Consider the following 22366-nt stretch of genomic DNA (forward strand, 5'->3'; position numbering starts at 1 on the left):
ACAGACTAAGCAGCTGCTTAGGGCCCCGAGGCCACCACAGGGCCCCCAAGAGCCCACACATTTATATTGAAAATAATATAATATATCAAGTTCTATTGGACACAGGGCTGGTGTGTTTCCAGCAGCCTAAATATCCCTTTAAAATTACATTACATTTGTTTTATGCCTATAGTAGTAAAATATCTGCTGCTGCTACATTTGTTTTTGGGCAGAGGTGAGGGCAGCTCTGTGTTTACACCGGGGCAAGGACCCGACATAATGTAAATTTAAGCCCACTGTCGCCAACTGGAACACATTAAAATCCACCAGAAATGAAGAAAAAATATCTAGAATTAAAAAATCTTGCCCCTCCCTTATCTGTTTGTGTTCTGTTGTTGTGACTGTGGTAGTTGTGACATTCTGGATGTTTTCAGTCTGATGTTGTTCAGATAAACACAAAAACAACTGGTCAAAGTGATGAGAGTCAGAATGTGTCAAATGTGAATCACCAACAGCTGAGGCAGGAGGCATCTCCTGTCGGGGGCCCCAGAGACAAATTCAGCTTAGGGCCCCCTGAAAGCTATGGTAAGCTCTGGCAAAGAAGGCCTTTTTCTGACAGATTAACCCTTCATTTAACAAAATAAAGGTGTTAATAATCACCACTGTGTAAATTAAACAAGCTTTGGTCCTTGTTTACAGTATAGTTGCTAGGTAACAGACTGGAAATGACATCTACATATGTCATTTCTGCAGCCTATGTCCAACCACAGAGTAAAGTTATAAACTTATAAATTCATTCACACGTGTTACTCAAACATGTTTGAATAAAGTTATAAGTTACACACCTCCAGGCATGGCTTAAAGCACTTATATCAAACTCAGGCCTGCTGTGTAATTATATTTGGCTGTGACATCATATCAAATGTGCATTAGAGCTGGTCTGTTAGTATATAGCACATGCATACTACAAATCCCAGAATGCTTTGCAGGCGTGTAGTCGAAACTGGCCAGTGCCCCTCCTTTTCTGTTGACACTCATTAGCGACCAAGTTACTGGTCACCTCGACCAAATTAATTACTACAGAGAGAGACATCATTTATTTTATTTATTAAAAAAAAAAAAGAAAAGATGTGTCTTTTATTTCAAATTTAATTTCTCATGTATTTGTATCAAGCTTGAGTTGTTCCAGATTTTGTGTTTAAGCAAAAATAATTTGTTTCCATATGAAGAAGTTAAACATTACATGTCGGGGGCAGTCAATTTTTTTTAATATTGATTTTGGCCCTCTGTGAATTTGAGTTTGACACCCCTGGCTTAAAGGATTCAGTTTGATTCACACTGAAAAGCAGTAAATATTGTTGTGTCTAGTGTGACCAGTGGACTTCTGCATTGTGTTGTAAGGGTGCTATGGAGCCACAAGACACCGTGGGAACTTTTGAATCGCCTTTAATCTGTTTCATAAAAAGCATAAAACTTTATCAACACGTGCCGCTACACATCGGTCCAGCCCACACTACACAACAAAAGACAATAGAGAATATCAACATCTTCCCGCACTTGCTCACATGAACAAACAAAAACAACGAAACAACACAGGAGATCAATATTAACTTAAATATAAATAAAATATAACCCCAGATGTAAACAAAGATAAAGACAATTAAAAGAGGACACTTGGGATTACAATGAATGACTGACCTCTTCCCAATACCAGTTTGCAAAGGGAAGAGGCGGGAGTCAAACCCCGAATTTATACCAGGAGCAAGGAACACACGAAGAAGAAAGAAAAACAAAGAAGAAGCGGCTGGAGGACCATGGCTGCACATAAAACACCAGGTATGGACAAAACTGTGACAAACAAAAGCAGCATTTTGTGTAATTATACATTAATTATACATATATATATGAACCGGTTACACTAGTACTATTTTGTGCAATCACATTTTCACATTAAGTATATGCATCAATGCTCGACCACCGCTTCATTAAATCTAGTCTCGGGAACAGAAATACTACCCTGTAATTTGACACATTTCAAAATAATTGGGTGTGCTGAGATGTCCAAGTGCTGCGGGCCTGTCACCCATTTTGTCTGGTCTATGCGCACACACACACAGGGCTCTCAGTCTGACGTACTCTCCCGTGTCTGGGGGCGGCTTTAGCACATCTGAGCCGGTCTGCATTGAAGGGGAGGGATGGTGGGATAGCCTCGGGTTAGAAGTGCTCCTTTAGTCTTGGGTGGTTAAATAACATAAATGGCTCAAAGTGGTGGTGCGGTTAGGGCAGAGATTCAAGTTTTCTGTGTAATGGATTTATATCACTCGGTAAAGTATCTAGTGAAACTAAAGTACAAAGACATCTCCAATCCTATGGCTGGGTTTGTGATGACATTCTGTAGGGCAATAATATTTAAAGGTCTGATACTATGCAAAAGTTGTGCTTTGTTTCATTCACACATGTTTGAGTAACACTTTATTATTCGTCTGTTACATCTCTAAAGCTCAAAATGCTCTGTTCCACCTTGTGATGTCATGAAGTGATGGTTAACAGCTCCTTTTACCTTTTGTTTAGTAGAGTTTGGCAATTCCAGGACTGAAATCATCCAAATGATTCCAGTGAAGGTATATGGACTTGTAATACTCTTGTAGCTTTTGGGTCTAGTCACTAATAGATCAGGTTCAACATTTGTGCATTTTCCTTGTGGACATTTCTCATGAAAGTACAATGTGATTAATGGGGAAAACTGGCTCTTGCCCCTCATATGGCAGCATGACATCATCAGTCTACAATCTGAACACCACCAGTGCGGTCGTATGTTTCTGGTGGAACATTCAGCGGTAACCATGGTGACACAACACACACATTAGCAGACACAGCCTAAATGTATTTGGCATTGTCTGAAACCTCAAAATTCATTCAAACAGCACATTTTCAGCAGACTGTGATCAATACAAGTGTTCAAGGTCTGTTTGGATGTTTGATTTTCAATTAAAGAAAACATGTCGGCTAATGCTAGCTAGCTCGTGACTGTGATTTTATGTGAGAGACTTGTTTCACAGCACAAATGAGCTCACCTGTTGTAGTTGCAGCTAAGAGAAAGCTTATATGAAAGGCTAAAATTTGAGTTACAGAGCTTCAGACAGAGCAGTGCCCCCAGTTAGCGGTACCCTTCACAAGGACATCAGCTGCTATCATAATTTGAGATGGAGGAATGGCCTCAAAAAAAAGGTTTAGTTTTTGAAAAAGTATGAAAAAAAAAAAACAAAAACAAAAAAACAAAACAAAAACATCCATAATTCTGATCACAAATGTTGAACCTGATTATTATTTGTTGAGGTTAATCATAATAGTAGCACCATTTTCACCGCATTGTGTTTATTTATACTGACAGAGCAATTCAACTTTGTGTCAGTTTTAGTTTCATGTGGATAGCTTTTCATCATTCTCTAATTTTGACTTAATACCTGCTGTAAATATAAATTATAGTTCTATGCCAGTCAAGAAGAAATGTTGAAAAATATGTTACAAAAATCCAAAATAAATTACATGAAGCGCAGAGTTGGAGTTTAAACAGTTCCATATTGATGACATCACACTGGGAGAAATTTATCCAAAAGTTAAACAATTTAAATGCTAAACTTTTTTTTTCTTTAATATAATGATCTTAACTGTTTTGGTAAAATGAGCAGTCCGACCTGCTATAGGCCCTTTAAACAGCCTCTTCTACCAGAGGATTCAGAGGGATGAGAAAGTTGTGCTGTCACATGAACACAACCTGCTGACGCTCCATGGAAGCTGCTGGAGCCAATTAGAGGTGTGTGCGCTCAGACCTGCCACAGTGCACACTGTTCTTTCTCAGCCGTAGCCCGTATGCTAGCTTTCACCACAGACTGTATAAAGGACTAAGTGAATGTGATGTCACCCACGGCGTTTGGCTGCAGTCAAATGAAACTCATGCAGCAGTTACAGAGTTAGATACAGTTACAGTTTCAATATAAAATGAATTGGAGCCAGAGTCGATGGAACCGGAAGCCATGATCATTAGCAGGTTAGCTACGTCCATTTGTATTTTGAATTTCAGAAATTTTAAGCATATATTTTCAATGTGTTTAAAAATTCTCAATAAAAAAAAAAAAAATCACCTTTTAACTATTCAGCGCATTTATTTTCAAACCCCCAAATTGAAAAGTCTAAATACAGAATGTAAAATTTGCAGTGAATAATTTCACATCAAAGATCCACGATGCCAAGACATCATTATAATGTTAAAAGCTCCAAAAAGTCCTTTTTGCAAAATACCCCCTCTTTAACAATGACTTCAAAAAGTTGTGCTGCCCACAATGTTACAGCAGCCTCCGGGCTAGAACCAGCAGACCGGGACAGTTTCTTTCCCAGGGTGGTCATACTCTTGAAATTGTACTTTACTGAACATTACTTCTTTGTACTTCTTGTTACTTCATAAAATACAGCTCTATTTTTAATGAAGCTTTTAAGCGTTGGAGCACTGTCCATCCATCCATTTTCTTCTGCTTATCCGGAGCCGGGTCGCGGGGGCAGCAGTCTAAGCAGGGACTCCCAAACTTCCCTCACCCCAGACACGTCCTCCAGGTCCTCCGGTGGGATCCCAAGGCGTTCCCAGGCCAGCCGAGAGACATAGTCCCTCCAGTGTGTCCTGGGTCTACCCCGGGGCCTCCTCCCAGTGGGACATGCCCAGAACACCTCCCTAGGGAGGCGTCCAGGAGGCATCCTGAGCAGATGCCCGAGCCACCTCAACTGGTTCCTCTCAACGTGTAGGAGCAGCGGCTCTACTACATGGGAGGAGCTCGGAGTAGAGCGTTGGAGCACTGGATTATTCAATCCTGGGATTGAAAAAACAAATAAATCCTTATCCCCCGTGAATGCTCTGCTAAAAGAGACATGTGTTTGTTGTGAACACAGTTTCATCACAGAATGAGTCTGGTGATGGTTAATGGACTTAAAAACTGCACAGAAGAAGTCTAGAACAAAAACTAACGGACAAAATACAAACAGAGCATTTTTAATGCTCAGAGAAGACAACTTTGGATTAATTAATTGATTACTGTTTCCCGCATTGATTACTGTAACTCTCTTCTCTTTGGTCTCCCCAATAAATCCCTCCAGAAACTGCAGCTCCTTCAGAACTCTGCAGCCTGGGTCATAACACGGACCCCCACTATCCACCACATCACCCCCGTCCTACAACAACTCCACTGGCTCCCCATAAAACAGAGAATTCACTTCAAAATACTAATTACCACCTTCAAAGCAACACACAACCTAGCCCCTTCATACATATCTGACCTCCTCCACATTGCTGCTCCTGCCCGCACTCTCCGCTCCTCCTCCTCTCTCCAGCTCACTGTACCCTCTGCCCGACTTGTGACCCTGGGGAACAGGGCTTTGAGCCGCTCTGCCCCCCAGCTCTGGAACTCTCTCCCTCCTGATCTCTGCACCTTAGACTCTCTTCACTCTTCAAATCCAGACTCAAAACTTACCTGTTCAGACTGTCCTATCTCTTGTAACCAATCACACATCTTTTATCAATCAGTTTTTTGTCATGTTCGGTGTCCTTGGGTGTTTTGAAAGGCAGTTATAAATAAAATGCATTATTATTATTATTATTATTATTATTATTATTATTATGGAATAACGAACTAAGCAAAAATAAATAAATACTCCAGCTATGTTTTTGGCAAAGGGACATCATATCTGTGTAATCCCTCAGTCGTCCAGGTCTGATCCATAGCAAAAGATGAAGTTTAAATCTGTCAAATGGACAAATCGTACAAGTGAAGAAATTTTGCTGCTCATCCAAGCCACTTCTTCAGTTCTGGTCAGATCACTGGTGGACACTGTCTTATATCTATCTGAGGGGAGGGGCTAACTACACTGAAACTGTAAACAGCTATTGTCTCCAGTTTCAGCTGAAACTACCCTATTCAGCCTTAATGACCCTGTTATTGTTCTCATTGTTCTGGGTCTGAGGATGGAGTTGTAGATGGGGAGAGATTATGTCTGTTTACAGTTTCAGTGTCATTAGCTCCTCCCTTCAAGCAAATAAAAGGCAGTGTCCAGTAGTAATCTGACCAGAACTGAAGAAGCAGCTTGGATGAGCAATGAAACATCTTCACTCCTACAACAATTTGTCCAGTTGACAGATTTAAACTTCAGCTTTTGCTATAAAGGGACATTATAACATATTTAAAAGCGAACAGTCCTTTATTTAAAATATAAATGTGATAGTACTAATCTAATGCTGCTGCCCTGTGTTGTTCTCACTTTTTCTACATTGCTGTTATGCCCTTGGTGAGAGATTGTAACTTGTATGCATGGGTCTCTGAAACTATTCCCACTTGGAGACCTTATGAAGGGCTGAAGTTACTCAAGACTGCCATGTAGCTGAAATACCTCCTGACTTCCTTTAGCACCTTTCTCTGGGGTCAGACTGTCTGCAAGGAGTGACCAAAACCTCCTTGTCGAAGCCTGATCTCGTCACATCTCAGAAGTGAAGTGGGAGTGGGCCTAGTTAATAACTGGATGGGAAACCACTGGGAATTCCAGGTGCCACAGGGGCAACAGTGATGAAACTGTTATTGGGTTTTTAGGCAAAACACTTAACCCACATTGCCTGGTATCAGTGTGGTGTGTGTGAGTGTTGGCGGTGGTCAGAGGGGCTGATGGTGCAGATTGGCAGCCTTGCATCCATCAGTCTGTCCCAGGGCAGCTGTGGCTACAATAGTACCACCATAGAGTGTGGAGTGAATTAATAATGGACAAAATCGTGTGACTTTGAGCTTCTAGAAAAGTGCTATATAAGACAAATGCATTATTATTTTATTAATAAGATGATAGAGAGTGTTTGATTAGTGAAAAGGAGCAGCTCTGCCCTGGGCCTGAGGACTTACTCCTGGTGTGGAGCTCCAGTCTTAGTGAGCAGAGTCAGGACGAAGAACATGAAGATGACGAAGACCGCCAGCCCCACCCAGAAGCCGATCACAATGGAGTCTGCACACAGAACACACAGACATCGTTATTTATGAAAAATAAGTTTGAGAAATGTTGTGGCAAGCTCGTGCTAACAGGCACCAAGTGACTGCCATATACAGAGAGCTTTAATATAGTCATAGTTTAAGTGGCCTGTCGTCTGTGAGGCTGTGACATCACAGCATTTTAGAATCCCTATAGAGTAATATAGTTTATCTTCTTTGTCAGTATGGATATATATATATATATATATATATATATATATATATATATATATATATATATATATATATATATATATATATATATATATATATATATATATATATATATATTTTTAGAGAGGGAGTATTTTACTTCTATGGGGTATTAATTGCTAGCACATATCGTATTTAAATCATCATGTTACCTTTTATTGTTTTGAAAACAACTTAATTATGCTAGCTTAAAGGCTAGTCACAGACCCAGACACGCCACAGAGCCGATCACCTCTGTTGATGGGTTTTATGTAATAAATACACTAAAGTCACTCTCTCAAGCTGGTCTGCAGCGTTCACAAAGACACCGGCAAAACAAAACAAAACCCACAAAAGACAAACATGAATGAAATCAAAGCTTGATGCCTGGGCTTGAAACGGGTCTGAATATTGAATATTAGAATACACAGACATATACAGATATATAATAAAAGACATCATAAAAAACATTTTCGAAAATACAAAACAAGACAAACATATCCCTGCATCTCTACGCCTCAGTTAAAAAGTGCATACATAGTGAGAATGCTGACAGGTTTGAGTATTAAAAAACTCTTTCTCAGGAGTACTTTCAATGTGTTGTATGTGTCCATTTCCCTGATAATCACAGGTACAGTTCCTGCCCAAACGCACTTCTCCTCAGTGGGACCATCTTCTCTGCTGCCCCCTGGTGGTTCCTACAGCAGCAGATCTTATATGTACAAACTGTGGGAGGGGAGGAGTGGACAGGCCATAGACCTCTTTAAACATTAAGCACAAATTCACATATTTAATCATGTTTTGCCAATTTAAAAGTTTATATTTCTGTAGGACTGCACAGAGTTGGTATCGTTGCGGTTTTCGGTCAAGTACTTTTATAGTTTGCTTCTAGAGGGATTCTAATGGTTTAGGCACAGGTGCATTTGCATTGGACCATGTAATAAGGCAATATTTCATATGTGACAATATCAGAGGGGTCTTGTGACAATATCAGAGGGATCTTGTTCACGAGTGAGGGAAGGATGGAGCGGGAGATTGACAGGCGGATCGGTGCAGCGTCTGCAGTGATGCGGTCGCTATATCGGTCCGTTGTGGTAAAGAAGGAGCTGAGCCAGAAGGCGAAGCTCTCGATTTACCGGTCAATCTACGTTCCTACCCTCACCTATGGTCATGAGCTCTGGGTAATGACCGAAAGGACAAGATCGCTGAAATGGGCTTCCTCCGCAGAGTGGCCGGGCGCACCCTTAGGGATAGGGTGAGGAGCTCGGTCACACGGGAGGAGCTCGGAGTAGAGCCGCTGCTCCTACACGTTGAGAGGAGCCAGCTGAGGTGGCTGAGGTGCTCAGGATGCCTCCTGGACACCTCCCTAGGGAGGTGTTCTGGGCATGTCCCACCGGGAGGAGGCCCCAGGGAAGACCCAGGACACGCTGGAGGGACTATGTCTCTCGGCTGGCCTGGGAACGCCTTGGGGTCCCACCGGAGGAGCTGGAGGACGTGTCCGGGGTGAGGGAAGTCTGGGAGTCCCTGCTTAGACTGCTGCCCCCGCGACCCGGCCCCGGATAAGCGGAAGAAAATGGATGGATGGATGGACAATATCAGAGCAAGCTGTAGCTGTCTGTGTTAATGCTGTGGCCTTATAAAGTGAACATTTGAAAGACTCAGTGTGACTCTGTGACACACTGACTTCATTTGTGTTCTTTGTATTTATATTCAGGCACAATTTTGGTAATTTCCCCTGCCACAAAGACAAGATTATGAAACTAAAAAAAAAAAAAAAAAAAACAACTTTCTTCTAACCAGGCTGTAATGTGGACCATTGATTCTGTAAATTATTAAGTGCAAAGGGCTGTATCATCTGCAAACATTTGAGTGTAAATATTTGAACCCACCAGGGTAAAATTGTTTATGTCTAATGAAAATAATAAAGATCCAAATATTGAACCCTGGGGGACTCCTGTACTAAGACAGAGAGAGGCTGAGTGATGGTTACCAATTGTTACAATGATTGTGGCCCATTCATCAAGTATGACTCCACCCATTTTAAAACCCTAGTGGGCAAATTAAAGATATGCAGTTTCATCATGATGACTTATTGATTTACGGTGTCAAAGGCCTTTTTGAAATCAAGAAATATAGCTCAAAATTATTATTCCAAAAATTAATCCAACCCATCAAAACACAAATTCTCCTCTCATTTGAAGGTTTTTAGTGTGATTGAAACAAAATAAAGGCAGAGGAAAAAGGATATTTAACTTAATGTTTGATAACAACGTCAAGCCACAGTGCCCCCTGGTGTGGTAAAAGCTGGAATCATATATTTTTGGGATCAATATTTATCATATGTACATTTTCTTTGCACTACTGGGACATTTTTGGTTATTTTTTACTATATCATATTTATAAGATCTGAGGTATAGAAGTTTGTATTAATAACTTTTGTGACTCATTACATTTGTAAACTATTAAAGTGTTTAATTTTACTGTTTATTTAGTGCAGTTTGCGTTTTTTCACCATACTGTACATTTAGAATTTTTTTTTAATTTTTTTTAGCAAATAACTAGTCAGTAACACAATCCTTTCTTGTTTTTAGTATAGATAGGTCACCTTTGATCCCCAGCCCTCACTATGTAAGGTTTAGTTCACTTTAATCAATAGTAAGGTTATGGTACACTTGGTTGTCCCCAAAGGTCAAAGTACTCTAAACAGTCCCTGTAGAGACATCAGGCCTTTGTATTTCACATGTTTCCATTAACTGCTTTCCATTTTCTGGAATAAAGATGTGTACCTGACCATTATTTGTATGCTTTTATCGTTGCTTATGCTGTATGTGTGTACAGTATGTAATAGTCATTGTGTATAACCATTAGGCGGGTTCATTAGTGACCCATATAATACACATGGGACACAGTATGGAGACACAGGAGGAATCAAAGGTGCATGTTATGTAACTTGAGAACAATAGGTTGAGTTCATGTGGCACCACAACATCCTATTGCTGGTTTTCAGATTACATAAAGATTTTATAAAGGCCAATAATATTTAATACAGATGTGAGCAAATAAAATGTATATTGATAAAGTATTATCACTATTACTATAGTGACCCAGAAGCCTGCTCATTCATGATGTTCAGCTCAATTCAATTTATTTTTGTGAAGCCCAAAATCACAACAGCAGTCGCCTCTTAGGGCTGAACGTGAGAACTGATTTAACCAACAGAAAGTTAGAAAATCAACAATGAAACAAAGACAGACAAGCAAATGAATCATCAGAAAACAACATGGAGAACTGTCCCAGAACATCCCTTGTCCTTAGACCCTCCTTCTGGAAAAACTCAAAAAACCCAGTGGGAAAAAGAGAAACCACAGTGGAGAAGAGATCCACTCCCATGGACAGACAGGCTGCAGATGTGTCCAGGACTAATGTGAATCCATTTACAGATAGAGTTCAAGTCTGTTGGGCCAGAACCCACTTAACTAAGGGACAGAGAGGGGCCCACCCACAACAGGACGGGAGCCACCCCAGCCAGGCGAGGGATGGGAGGGTCCGGGTCAAAGGAACAGGCTCAGGGCACAGTAGGGTATCTAGGGTCCAGTCATCACCAGGCAGTCAGTGGCCAGGCATCTGAAGGCAGAGAGCTCCACCCATGCTCGTACGTGAACGACATTTGACGGCATTGAATTAAAACATCATTTTCATTGTAATTCATGATTTCAAATTTATTCCCAAATACCTATTTCTGTTCACCTCTGCTCATTACTGTCCATGGGCTCTCCCCCTGTCCCACATCACAGCTCAGCCACAGCGGAGGACACCGGCCAGTGAGGGACAGTGAGCGTAGTGATTGTGCCAACCCCAATTGTGCTTGTCTGTGACCCGCCCCAGCCTGCCCTGCACATTGAAATATTTAGCCTATTTTTGACTATGTTTGATTTAGTCAGAAACAAACCAAGAGTAAACTGCTGACAAAATGTACACTTACTGTGCAATAGGCTGAATACACAAATGCATTGGCCTAAGTCTAACTGTTGTGTAAAATGAGCGAACTGTTCTGGTGCTTTCTGTCTTTGTTTTACTGTGGTCCGTGTAGAGCAGGGGTGGAGCCAGATAGTTTTAGTTGGAGGAGCTATGGGGGGGCTAAGGTCTTCAATGGGGGTGCTCACTTGACATAATTTAGAGCCTTTCATGGATGCAAGCGCACCTCCTCCATCTATCATGTTTGAGTCGCTGTTTAAAATAAGTTTAAATGTAGTTAGCTCCTGTGGTGATTTATGAAAGCTAATATGGAATCATTTTCAACTGTAGTCTCATTTTCAACTCTCTATAGTTGCCATTTACACACTGTTTGTCGAGAGTGGATGTGCAATGAAAATGGGGCAAATATCTCTGGGGGAGTTATGGGGGAACACTGGCCATTCTAGGGGAGGCTAGTGCCCCCTCAAGCTTCTCCCTGGCACCGCCCCTGGTGTAGAAATAAAATCATGTCTTTGAAAAAATCTCTGCAAATGTTTCAGTGCATCTGCAATGTCAAATTCCTGATGCTTCCTGTGGTGTTTTCAACATAAAAGCTCCAGTGTTTACCACCTGCACAAAGGCCTTTACTGTGAAAAGGTCAGACAGGAGACAACACACTAATGAAGCTTAACTGTGCAGACGACAGACAGTGACTGTGACTGTGGGTTCAGATGATTATAAAATCACTTGGTTTGCTTTAGCGGTGACTCTGGAACAGTAACATGTCGCCATGGAGATCACGTGAACGCGCATCACGTCACAGCCACAGATTTTGCGGAAAAACGGACCCAGCCACTCAAAATTAAATGAACCCGACTGGCTTAAAGGGGCGGTCACAGCGGACAGTAAAAGTGCCAGCTCATGAGTACAGATATAGAATCATAAAAAGATCAAATAAGAAGAAATATAAATTACACATAGCACCTTTAAAATGCTGTTTGTGTTGTAATATAAGAAGTTAACTGAAGTCACTGATACAAATGATCAGATTCGACACTTAATCTTTTACCTTTTCATTATGTTTCATGGTTAAGGACAATGTACGAAATAGGGTAGTGGCTAGGTATGACATCCAGGGGTGTAGCACCAAATTTTGGGCCCTATGTAAAAATCATCTTGGGGGGCCCACACTACAAAATGCCCATTACAGAGATTACCCAGGGCCCTCTGCACTGGGCCCTTGGTAAAGAGTAACCTTTACCCCAGACTAATAAAGGATTACTCAAACGTGTGAATGAAACAAAACAACTCCAACATTATAACATGGCTTAATTAAAGCTCACAAGAACCAATTTTGTGTAATATAGGACCTTTAATATGTCTGTAATTACTGGACCTATCCACATAAAAGAAAAAAGTGGCACAAAGTTCAACATCTAGAACTATATTTTCACAGTTTCACAATAGTTAGTCATAAAGTAGTGCTATTATTCAACCCCAAAGACGTGATTATTGTCAGTTTAAAGGACTTTAAGTAACAAAATTAATATGATGAGTTTATGGAGCTGATCCTAAACAAATAATAATGAGAAGCTTCAGCATCTGTGGATCCTAAGTTTGGAGATTTCAGTGATTCTCCCATAGAGTTACATTACCCCCGCTCTCCATCTCAAACTTTCACATCATCAAATTGTAGAACGTGAACGCTTTCAAAAGGATTTTCAAACACAGTGAATGAGACAGGGCTGATGAACAAAAACGACTTCACTTTTGAGATACAGAGACATCTACTACTGCCGTTGTTTCGTAAGCTATTTTCAAGTTGAGCTTTTAATAGTTTGCTCCATGACTTTACCAAGAAATGGGGCAATTTTAAAAGACAAAACAAGCTACTGTGCATGACCTGACCACCGTTTATAATGGAGCACAAGGAGGGTCAGGGGTCGCTCCATGCAAACAGCCCATATTCAAAGAGTAGAACAGATTAACCACAATACTGACACACGAGCTACGCGTGTGTCATCAAAATTTATAACTGTCGATGTGGTTTTGAGCCATCAGCAAAGTTCAGAACATGATATCTTTTTTTCTCATAGTGAAATAGTTCTGTACAAAACACATATCAGGTGACTCAAGCAGCTCTCAAGGTCAAAATAAGTCTGTGTTCTGTCTGCATGTAATTATAAAGCATTTTATGGTCCATTACCAGGAAGTGAGCATTAGCATGATACTCTGGAAATGCATAAGATAAATGAGATGTCTGTGTAATCTCTCAGTCCAGGTCTGATCCATAGCAAAAGATGAAATTAAATCTGTCAACTGGACAAATCATTGTAAGAGTGAAGACGTTTTGCTGCTCATACACGCTGCTTCTTCAGTTTTGATCAGATTGCTGGTAGATATAAGGCAGTATCCACCAGTAATCTGATCAGAACTGAAGAAGCGGCTTGGATGAGCAGGCAAACGTCTTCACTCTTACAACGATTTATCCAGTTGACAGATTTAATTTTGTCTTTTGCTATGGTAAATGTGGAATAACTATTTAAAATGAACTACCAGTAGTTCTGTTTTTCACTCTCTTAAGACTGTAAAAATCAGCGCCTTTAAAGCCTTATTGTGTACTTTTTTTTTTTTTTTTTTTTTTTTTAGCTTAAAACTAAAATTAAAGCAGGTTCATTTTAATTAAGTTTTTATTACACTGAAAAATGTAGATAGTCATGCATCCTGACTGACTCTTATTTGGGTTGGAAAAGGGCCTCCTCCTGCTTGTTTCTATGGAAATGTTGTTCCTTTGGTTATAATATTCCAGAGTATGGCTCTAGCTCTATGGATTTTAACTTCCTATTTCTACTGAATTCTGCAGGTGATGTGCCACCTCCAGAAAGTTGCACAATGTTGCTTTAAAGAACACATATTAAGCATTCTTGTGGCTTTAATCCTCTTTTTTTTGGGTTGTGGTTACCTTAGTCACCTTTGTTCACCTTCTATTTTAATCAAAAATAAAATAAATGAATGTAAAAAAAAACTAAAACAATGTCTGCATTTAGAAAATACTTCATAAACTAAGCCTCTGTTTTAGGCAGAGCTCCCTCTGCTGTTAGCGATGGGAATGAACAATGAGAAATTCATTTTGGTCATAAAAGACAGTGTCCCTGACAGGTATTTCTACACATATAGCCTTTTCAAATATACTATGTTATTTTTCTTTCTCACATAGCTGCTTCAGAATTACACTGTAGGTGCGAAGGACATTTACCTGAACTAAAAGAGGTATGCGGAACATTTTTTGTACTTTTGATAGTTTTATGCACTTGTATTACAGCTAGAACATTCATTTGGACCGGCTTTGTTCCCATGGTTGTTTTTAGGCATGTCACGATAATGTATTTTAAAGAACTGAAGAAAATAGAGACAATAAACGATAATATTGAAACTAATTTATGTCACTGACACAGTAAAAACTATGTGTAATATGTTTAAAAACACAAACAGTTAGGATACATCGAGAATGAGTCATAGGACCCTCAAGTCTTATCACAGTGTAGAAAAATAATTAAAATGTCCCCACTAGTGCAAAGAAAAAGTAGACTGTAGAAAGAGTCTGGTGATGATTTATGGGCTTAAAATTTGAATTTGAATCAATGGATTCACGGAACCAGCATGAATGAAACAAAATATAACTCCAGGTGTGTTTTTCCATAGACTGTTCATATAAATGGACATAGCTAACATGCTAGCTGCTGCATTCAAAATAGGAGATGAGCATGGTCGCACTTCTGGCTCCTGATTGGCTCTTTGGTTGCTATGAGACAAAAAAAAGTCTATTTTGAATAATAATTATAAGTATTAGTATCTGAACTGAAAAACCTGGATTGTTGCATCTTTAGTTGTTGCCTAAATCTGATAATATATATTTATTTCCCTTAACTTAATATTAATGTTAATTCTCCACCTGTGGCACATTCACACAGATCTTCATTTCAATCATTCTACTCAGATCTTGCCCCCTGGGACTTTTCAGTGATTAATGCCAAACCAAAGCGCGCCCCACCGATAAAGTTATTTTCAGTTTCTGGAAGTGACCCCAGGAGCACCTCATGTGGGCAGAACCGGCTGGTGATGATAATGAGATCTGTGAAACGGCATGTGTCTGGCATGAGCCGGATATTTCAGTCTAAAAACAGCCACAAATGAACCAAATGTCCTACAGGTAATGAGATCCAAATTGAACCAAAACATTAACCCAAGATGGGATGTGTTCAAGGCCACAGACAGTTTGGATGAGTAAACAGACACTGTGACGTCATACATTCAGTTCTGTGAGGACAGCATCGTTCCATCATGTACCAGGGTGACTTTTAACAACGACAAACCCTGGTTCACATCCAGACTGAGACATCTGAGGAGGGAAAAGGAGATGGCTTTCAGGGCAGAAGATCGTGAAGGCTACAGGCGTTGCAAGTATGCGTTTAGCAAAGAGGTGGAAAAGGCTAAAGCGAAGTACAATACACGTCTGGAGCAGCAATTCTCCACCAATGACTCTGCTTCTGTCTGGAGAGGGCTTAGGCAAATCACCAACTACAGGCCCAAAGCCCCTCCCGCCGTGGACAACAAACAACTAGCAGAAAAGTTAAACAGCTTTTATGCGAGGTTTGAAGTCTCACTCCCCTCCCCCTCCTCCCTCACCATCATGGACATTACCTCCAAACCCACCTCGGACCCCCCTCCTCCCCCACTGCCCTCACAGTTTTGGAGCAGGACGTGACTAAGCTTTTCCGGAAGCAGAACCCCCGTAAGGCCACGGATGGTGTCTCTCCTTCCACCCTTAGAAACTGTGCTGAGGAACTGGCTCCTGTCTTCACGGACATTTTTAACACCTCCCTGGAGTCATGTCACGTCCCAGACTGCGTCAAGCTGTCCACCATCGTCCCCGTCCCCAAGAAGCCCAAGATCACTGGACTTAATGACTACAGGCCTGTGGCGCTGACGTCTGTAGTCATGAAGTCATTTGAGCGCCTGGTCCTGCACCACCTCAAGTCCTTCACCTCCCCTCTCCTGGACCCTCTGCAGTTTGCCTACAGAGCCAATCGTTCTGTAGATGATGCCATCAACATGGCCCTTCACTTCATCCTCCAGCATCAGGACTCCCCGGGAACCTACGCCAGGATCCTGTTTGTGGACTTCAGCTCTAAGTTCAACACCATCCTCCCTGCTCTGCTCCAGGACAAGCTCGCTCAGCTCAACGTGCCTGACTCCACCTGCAGGTGGATCACTGACTCCCTGATGGACAGGAGACAGCGCGTGCGGCCGGGGAAGAATGTCTCGGACACTAGAACTATCAGCACAGGATCTCCACAGGGCTGTGTACTTTCTCCCCTGCTCTTCTCCCTGTACACCAACTGCTGCACCTCCAGCCACGACTCCGTCAAACTGGTTAAGTTTGCGGACGACACCACCCTCATTGGACTCATCTCGGACGACGATGAGTCTGCCTACAGGAGGGAGGTGGACCAGCTGGTGTCCTGGTGCAGCAGTAACAACCTGGAGCTTAACGCCCAGAAGACAGTGGAGATGATTGAGGACTTCAGGAAAGTCACAGCCCCCCTGCCTCCCCTCACCCTGACGGACTCCCCCATCACCACTGTGGACTCTTTCCGCTTCCTGGGCACCTGCATCACCCAGGATCTCAAGTGGGAGCCGACCATCAGCTCCCTCATCAAGAAAGCCCAGCACAGGATGTTCTACCTGTGGCAGCTGATTAAACGCAAGCTGCCGGTCCAGATGATGGTGCAGTTTTACACGGCCATCATTGAGTCCATCCTCACCTCCTCCATCACTGTGTGGTTTGCTGGGGCCACTGCCAGGGACAGACAGAGACTGCAGCGCATTGTGCCTCTGCTGAGAAGGTGATTGGCTGCTCCTTCCATCTATACAGGACCTGTACGTCTCCAGGACTCGGGGGCGAGCAGGCCGTATAGCAGCTGACACTTCTCACCCTGGACATGGACTATTTGAGCCACTTCCCTCTGGCAGGAGGCTACGGTCCATTGGGACCAGAACCTCTCGTCATAAGAACTGTTTCTTCCCCTCTGCCGTTTGTCTCATGAACACTTTAAAATATTTGCACAAAACTGGACACTTTATAACACCGGTCACTTTAATAAGTCATGTTTGCACTGTTGTTCTGATGCTGCTGTTGTATATATTTTCTACCTTTAAGTATTTTATTAGATTTTTTTTTTAAGCATACCTTTTTTAACTTTGTGCATGCCCTTATTTGTATTTGTATTTATTCAGTGTGTTTTATGTTGCACTTTATCACCGAAGTAAGTTCCTAGTTTGTGAACTGTGTTCACAAACGATGGCAATAAAAGGATTCTGATTCTGATTCTAACCCTTTTAAGTGGAAATAAACACGACTGAACGGTGTGTAACTAGGTTTTATTTACTAGGTTACTTTATTTACTTTATTTATTAGGTTTTCATTTACAGCTTCCTGGTCAAGAAGGTCACACTTTTAGTGCGGACTGTCTTCAGTGGCATCTGCAATTTCCAGTAATTGGTAACATCACAAAAGACTGCCTAAATTAGAAACACCTGGCTGCCTAGGTCAATATTTGTCCAGTATACTTTTTCTTTGCACTAGTGGGGACATTTTAATTATTTTTCTACACTGTGATAAGACTTGAGGGTCCTATGACTCATTCTCGATGTATCCTAACTGTTTGTTTTTAAACATATTACACATAGTTTTTACTGTGTCAGTGGCATAAATTAGTTTCAATATTATCTTTTATTGTCTCTTCAGCACTTCAAAATACATGATTGTGACAGGCCTAAAAACAACCATGGGAACAAAGCAGGCCCAAATGAATGTTCTAGCTGTAATACATGTGCATAAAACTATCAAAAGTGCAGCAACAACGAAAAAACAAGTATTGAGTGTTCTGTTTAACTTCAGTTTTATGTACTATCTGCTCCTCCATGTTCCCTATACTCCTTCGCACCTACAGTGTAATTCAGAAGCAGCTATGTGAGATAAAAAAGAACATTGTACATTTGAAAAGGCATTATGTGTAGAAATAAGAAATACCTGTCAGGGACACTGTTCTTTATGACCAAGTGCGTCGTTGGGCGAGAATGATGTAACACTCGACAGCTGACTTTTTTTGTTCCTACTCTCGCTTTTGGTCATGAGCTTTGAGTGACCATCAAAAGGACAAGAGCACCTATGTCTCTCAGCTGGTCTGGGAATGCTTCAGAATCCCCCTGGAAGAGCTGGAGGAAATGTGGGTGGAAAGGGAAGTCAGGGCGTCCCTCCTTAGACTGCTTCTCCCGTGACCCGGCCCCAAATAAAACGCAAGGAAATGGACTTGGAAATGGATGGACTTTTGTTAGCCCTGATCATGTCGAGGTCAAGTTAGGACTGGTTTATAGTTTTGTTCTGAACTAGAGCCAGAGCTGACGCACATTTTCATTGAAGAACTTAGCCCCCTCGTTGGTCCTCCATCCAAAAATGTCTGGCACCGCCCCTGGCTAGGACTGCACAATTAAGGAAAATATTGAAATGGGATTTTTTCTGTCAGGCATTGTTTTTAGATTTGATATTCTAAAACACAGGATTTCGCTCGAAATTCATATTTTATTCCAGTGTCCAGGATAATTGACAAAAACACTGAAATATGAACTGACATGAATACAAGAGTCACATTTCAGAACATGTTTGTGCAGATCTAAACTACAGGGTGACAGTTTGTATGCAAAACTGACCTTATCCAGCCCTGCCCATTTTGCTTTAACACTACTAAACCGCACTTTCTTTGTGGTGGTGCATCTGGTTAAGTGGGAATGCCCAGAGTAGTAGCACATAATTCTGGACTCACCACAGAACATGTCTGATGAAAAATGCCTATTACAGACTATGTGGGAGCACTGGACCCTAGGTCAAGGCTGGCCCACCAGAGGGCCCCCAAGAGCCCATATATTTACATTGAAAATAATATAATATATCAAGTTTTATTGGACACAGGGCTGGTGTGTTTGCAGCAGCCTGAATATCCCTCTAAAATGTTTACATTTGTTTTATATCTACAGTAGCAAAATATCTGCTGCTGCTACATTTGTTTTTGGGCAGAGGTGAGGGCAGCTCTGTGTTTACACTGGGGCAAGGACCCGACATAATGTAAATTCAAGCCCACTGTCGACAACTGGAACATATTAAAATCCACCAGAAACTAAGAAAAAAAAACAACCTCTAGAATTTAAAAATCTTAACCTCCTTTATATGTTTGTGTTCTGTTGTTGTGACTGTGGTAGTTGTGACATTCTGGATGTTTTCAGTCTGATGTTGGTCAGATAAACACAAATACAACTGGTCAAAGTGATGAGAGTCAGAATGTGTCAAATGTGAATCACTGCTGAGCCAGGAGGTATCTCCCATCTTGGGGGCCCAAGAGACACCCTGCCCTGGGTAAACAGTACTCTTTACCTCCCCAGTTTGACATGATCAACAAGTGAACACTGCACCAAATCTCTGGAGGCTTTAAAGCAGCTCTGTACTCCATATAGAACTTATTTACTGTCAAAATCAGCAGCTCCATGCAAAATAATACAACCCAGATGACGATGGCGGCGTCCATGACAATGTCCAGAGTACAGTGAATAAGACAGGACGTTTTGTAGTTTGTGGAGGAAATTATGGTACTTCAAAAATAGCAGCCTTTGTTATTCGCTAATTACGTCCATTCAAATTGCAATTTTGATTTAATTGCCATTAATCTTGCAGCCCTATTCTAAGCCCCATACGACAAAACTGGCTAATTTCATTTCTCGTTTGACATTAACTAGCTTCACGTCTCATCGTTTCTGTTCTGCTTACGTGGGTTAAATAGCAGATTAAAACGTGTCACAAGCAAAAAGCAGATATTTAAAGGTCAGCACGGGCCTGCATGTACAAGGTCGTAAACAGCACAGACGTGTTAGAGTGAATCTGTCCATTAATGTGTTCTGTAGGCCCTGTGTCTGCTGGAGATAAATGGCGAGATTACCAGTCAACAAGTCACATAGACATTAATGGAAAAAAGTGCTACCGACTTCTCTCACTCCATTATAACAAAACAGCCAGTGCAGAACATCCGTGTGTTTACCATTTACTGGCTGACCATTTATGTCAGCGAGTATGTTATGTTCACTTCACTCACAGTAATGGGACTTGACTGGAGGAGGTGACTTTAGAGATTCGTCTGTAATAACCTGACTATGAAATGTTGTTTTTCATTAACAAGAAAGCATTTCATTTTGTGATACAGTGGTCCCTCATCTATCGCGGACCTAATAGAGGCGAAATCCGCGAAGTATCAACTTTATTTTTTACAGTTATTCAATATGTTTTTGCTGTAAAACCCCTCACCACACACTTTATACACTTTTCTCACACAGGCGTTAACATTTTCTCACATTTCTCTCTTGTTTAAACTCTCTCAAAGTTCAAACCTTCGTAGGCGTCTTTGTCGGTGCAGAACGTTTCATCGACATTGTGGGTTTTGTCGGGGAGAAAACAAATTGCAAACGTACAGCACTTCAGAGTCACACTGCGATCTAACATTTATGTAAATTTGTATACAGGGTGTTCATAAAGTCTCTTTATGGACCCCACCCCGAAAAAAGATTACAAAGGCAACTGATCCGATATCTTAATCAGACTTTTTTGATTGTACTAAGTGGTTTCCAAAGTTTTAACCTCATTTAATACATCTCTCTATAGGCACCGTTAGTCCCACAAAGCACATCAAAACGCCACTCGATTTCCTGCAGTGCTCACTGTAGCAGAGCCTCATCAGTGATTGCAATTGCTTCTATTGTCTTTTGCGTAAGTTCAGTGTGTGTTCAGTGTGTTCAGTGTTTGCTTGATACACGATATCTTTAACACAGCCCCATAGAAATAAATCCAGAGGTGTGAGATCTGGTGAATGTGGTTTCTATCCATCTTTGTTCTGTACTTTCAGGCTCTGTATAGTTCCATAGTTTTATTGTATAGTTTATTGTATAGACATACTGTATTATTACTTGGTTTTGTTGGAGACAGAAAACAGTTGAGAAGAGTGAAGGACAGCTATGGCGTTCTGCACATTGAATTAGCTCATAAAATAGTCCTAAAAATGTGTTTAAAGCTTCAGCCTGGCCAAAACACTACCCCGCTCCAGAGGAAGAGTTTTTTTACTTTTTATTTTGTTTTTTATTTGAATAGGGACAGATATGACAAAAATAAATGAACAATTCAGTAAAGTAAAGCAGGTATCTCAGTGTTTATGGCCTAGGCTCCTTTGCAACATCAGTAGCTAAAGCGAAAGTTGTTAGCCCTGTGTTTCTGCTCATTTATCCCAGAATCAGTGGCACTCTGCTGTGTTTAGGATGACAGTCAGGAGAGAAGATGTGTGAGAAGATGTACTTTTGAATGTGCAATGGTGTCGTATGGTCTGCTTTTATTTGGACAGGGACAGTGCATAACAACACATTCACCTTAAAAAAACAGAAAGATGTTTGTTGCCAGGTTATAGCAAAAATACTAATTTCCACGTGTCCCTGGACAGGCTGACGTTAAGTCAGATTAACAGTTTGGTGTAGATGGATGAAACACCTGTAAACATATGGTACATACATCAAATACAACACATCTCACTACTCAATTCTCATACTATAATCTCATTTGGCTTTAACTATTCCACTGACTCATTGCAGCAATAGAAAAAGCCGATTTAGCAAAAGAGGTCCTACGTTTTGGAACGCTGCACTCTCCTCTAGAGGTCGCCCTAGTGACTCCAGTTGTTTTTTCTGAGCTCAGTGAGACAAAACTTTTTAGGGGGGGATTAGCAATACCATGAATAATTTTAAATAGTAAACAGATATTCACATATATTAGCAGATTTGGAGATGGATCTGACAGTGGTGATACTGTCTGGGTTTCTTGTCGTGAATCTTTAGTGTGCATTTACACATCGATTCCAGAGGCTTTAAGACTGTTTTGCAAGTCTGCGACCAGCTTGTTATACAGTACAGAAAATGTTACAAAATCATAGAATTTAAATACATGTGTGATGCTTCAATTGAAAGAGACCCTCATTTGTACCTCAGATTTGCCAGATTAAATTTTTTACATGATTCTTAAATGGAGCACACATGTGGTAATGACTCAT

General features: G+C 41.1%; 1 protein-coding gene across 1 annotated transcript in view; it reads right to left on the reverse strand.

Annotated features, from left to right (window-relative positions):
- LOC117393085 (melanocortin-2 receptor accessory protein 2A-like) overlaps window positions 1-22366 on the reverse strand; it is a 34733-nt gene that overhangs the window by 5960 nt on the left and 6407 nt on the right. The window contains exon 2 of the mRNA XM_033991263.2: window positions 6906-7005. Within this exon, the coding sequence (XP_033847154.1) occupies window positions 6906-7005 (100 nt within the window). The remainder of the gene's footprint in view (window positions 1-6905; window positions 7006-22366) is intronic.

The sequence above is a fragment of the Periophthalmus magnuspinnatus genome, chromosome 24 (genome assembly GCF_009829125.3).
Source record: "Periophthalmus magnuspinnatus isolate fPerMag1 chromosome 24, fPerMag1.2.pri, whole genome shotgun sequence".
NCBI lineage: Eukaryota > Metazoa > Chordata > Actinopteri > Gobiiformes > Gobiidae > Periophthalmus > Periophthalmus magnuspinnatus.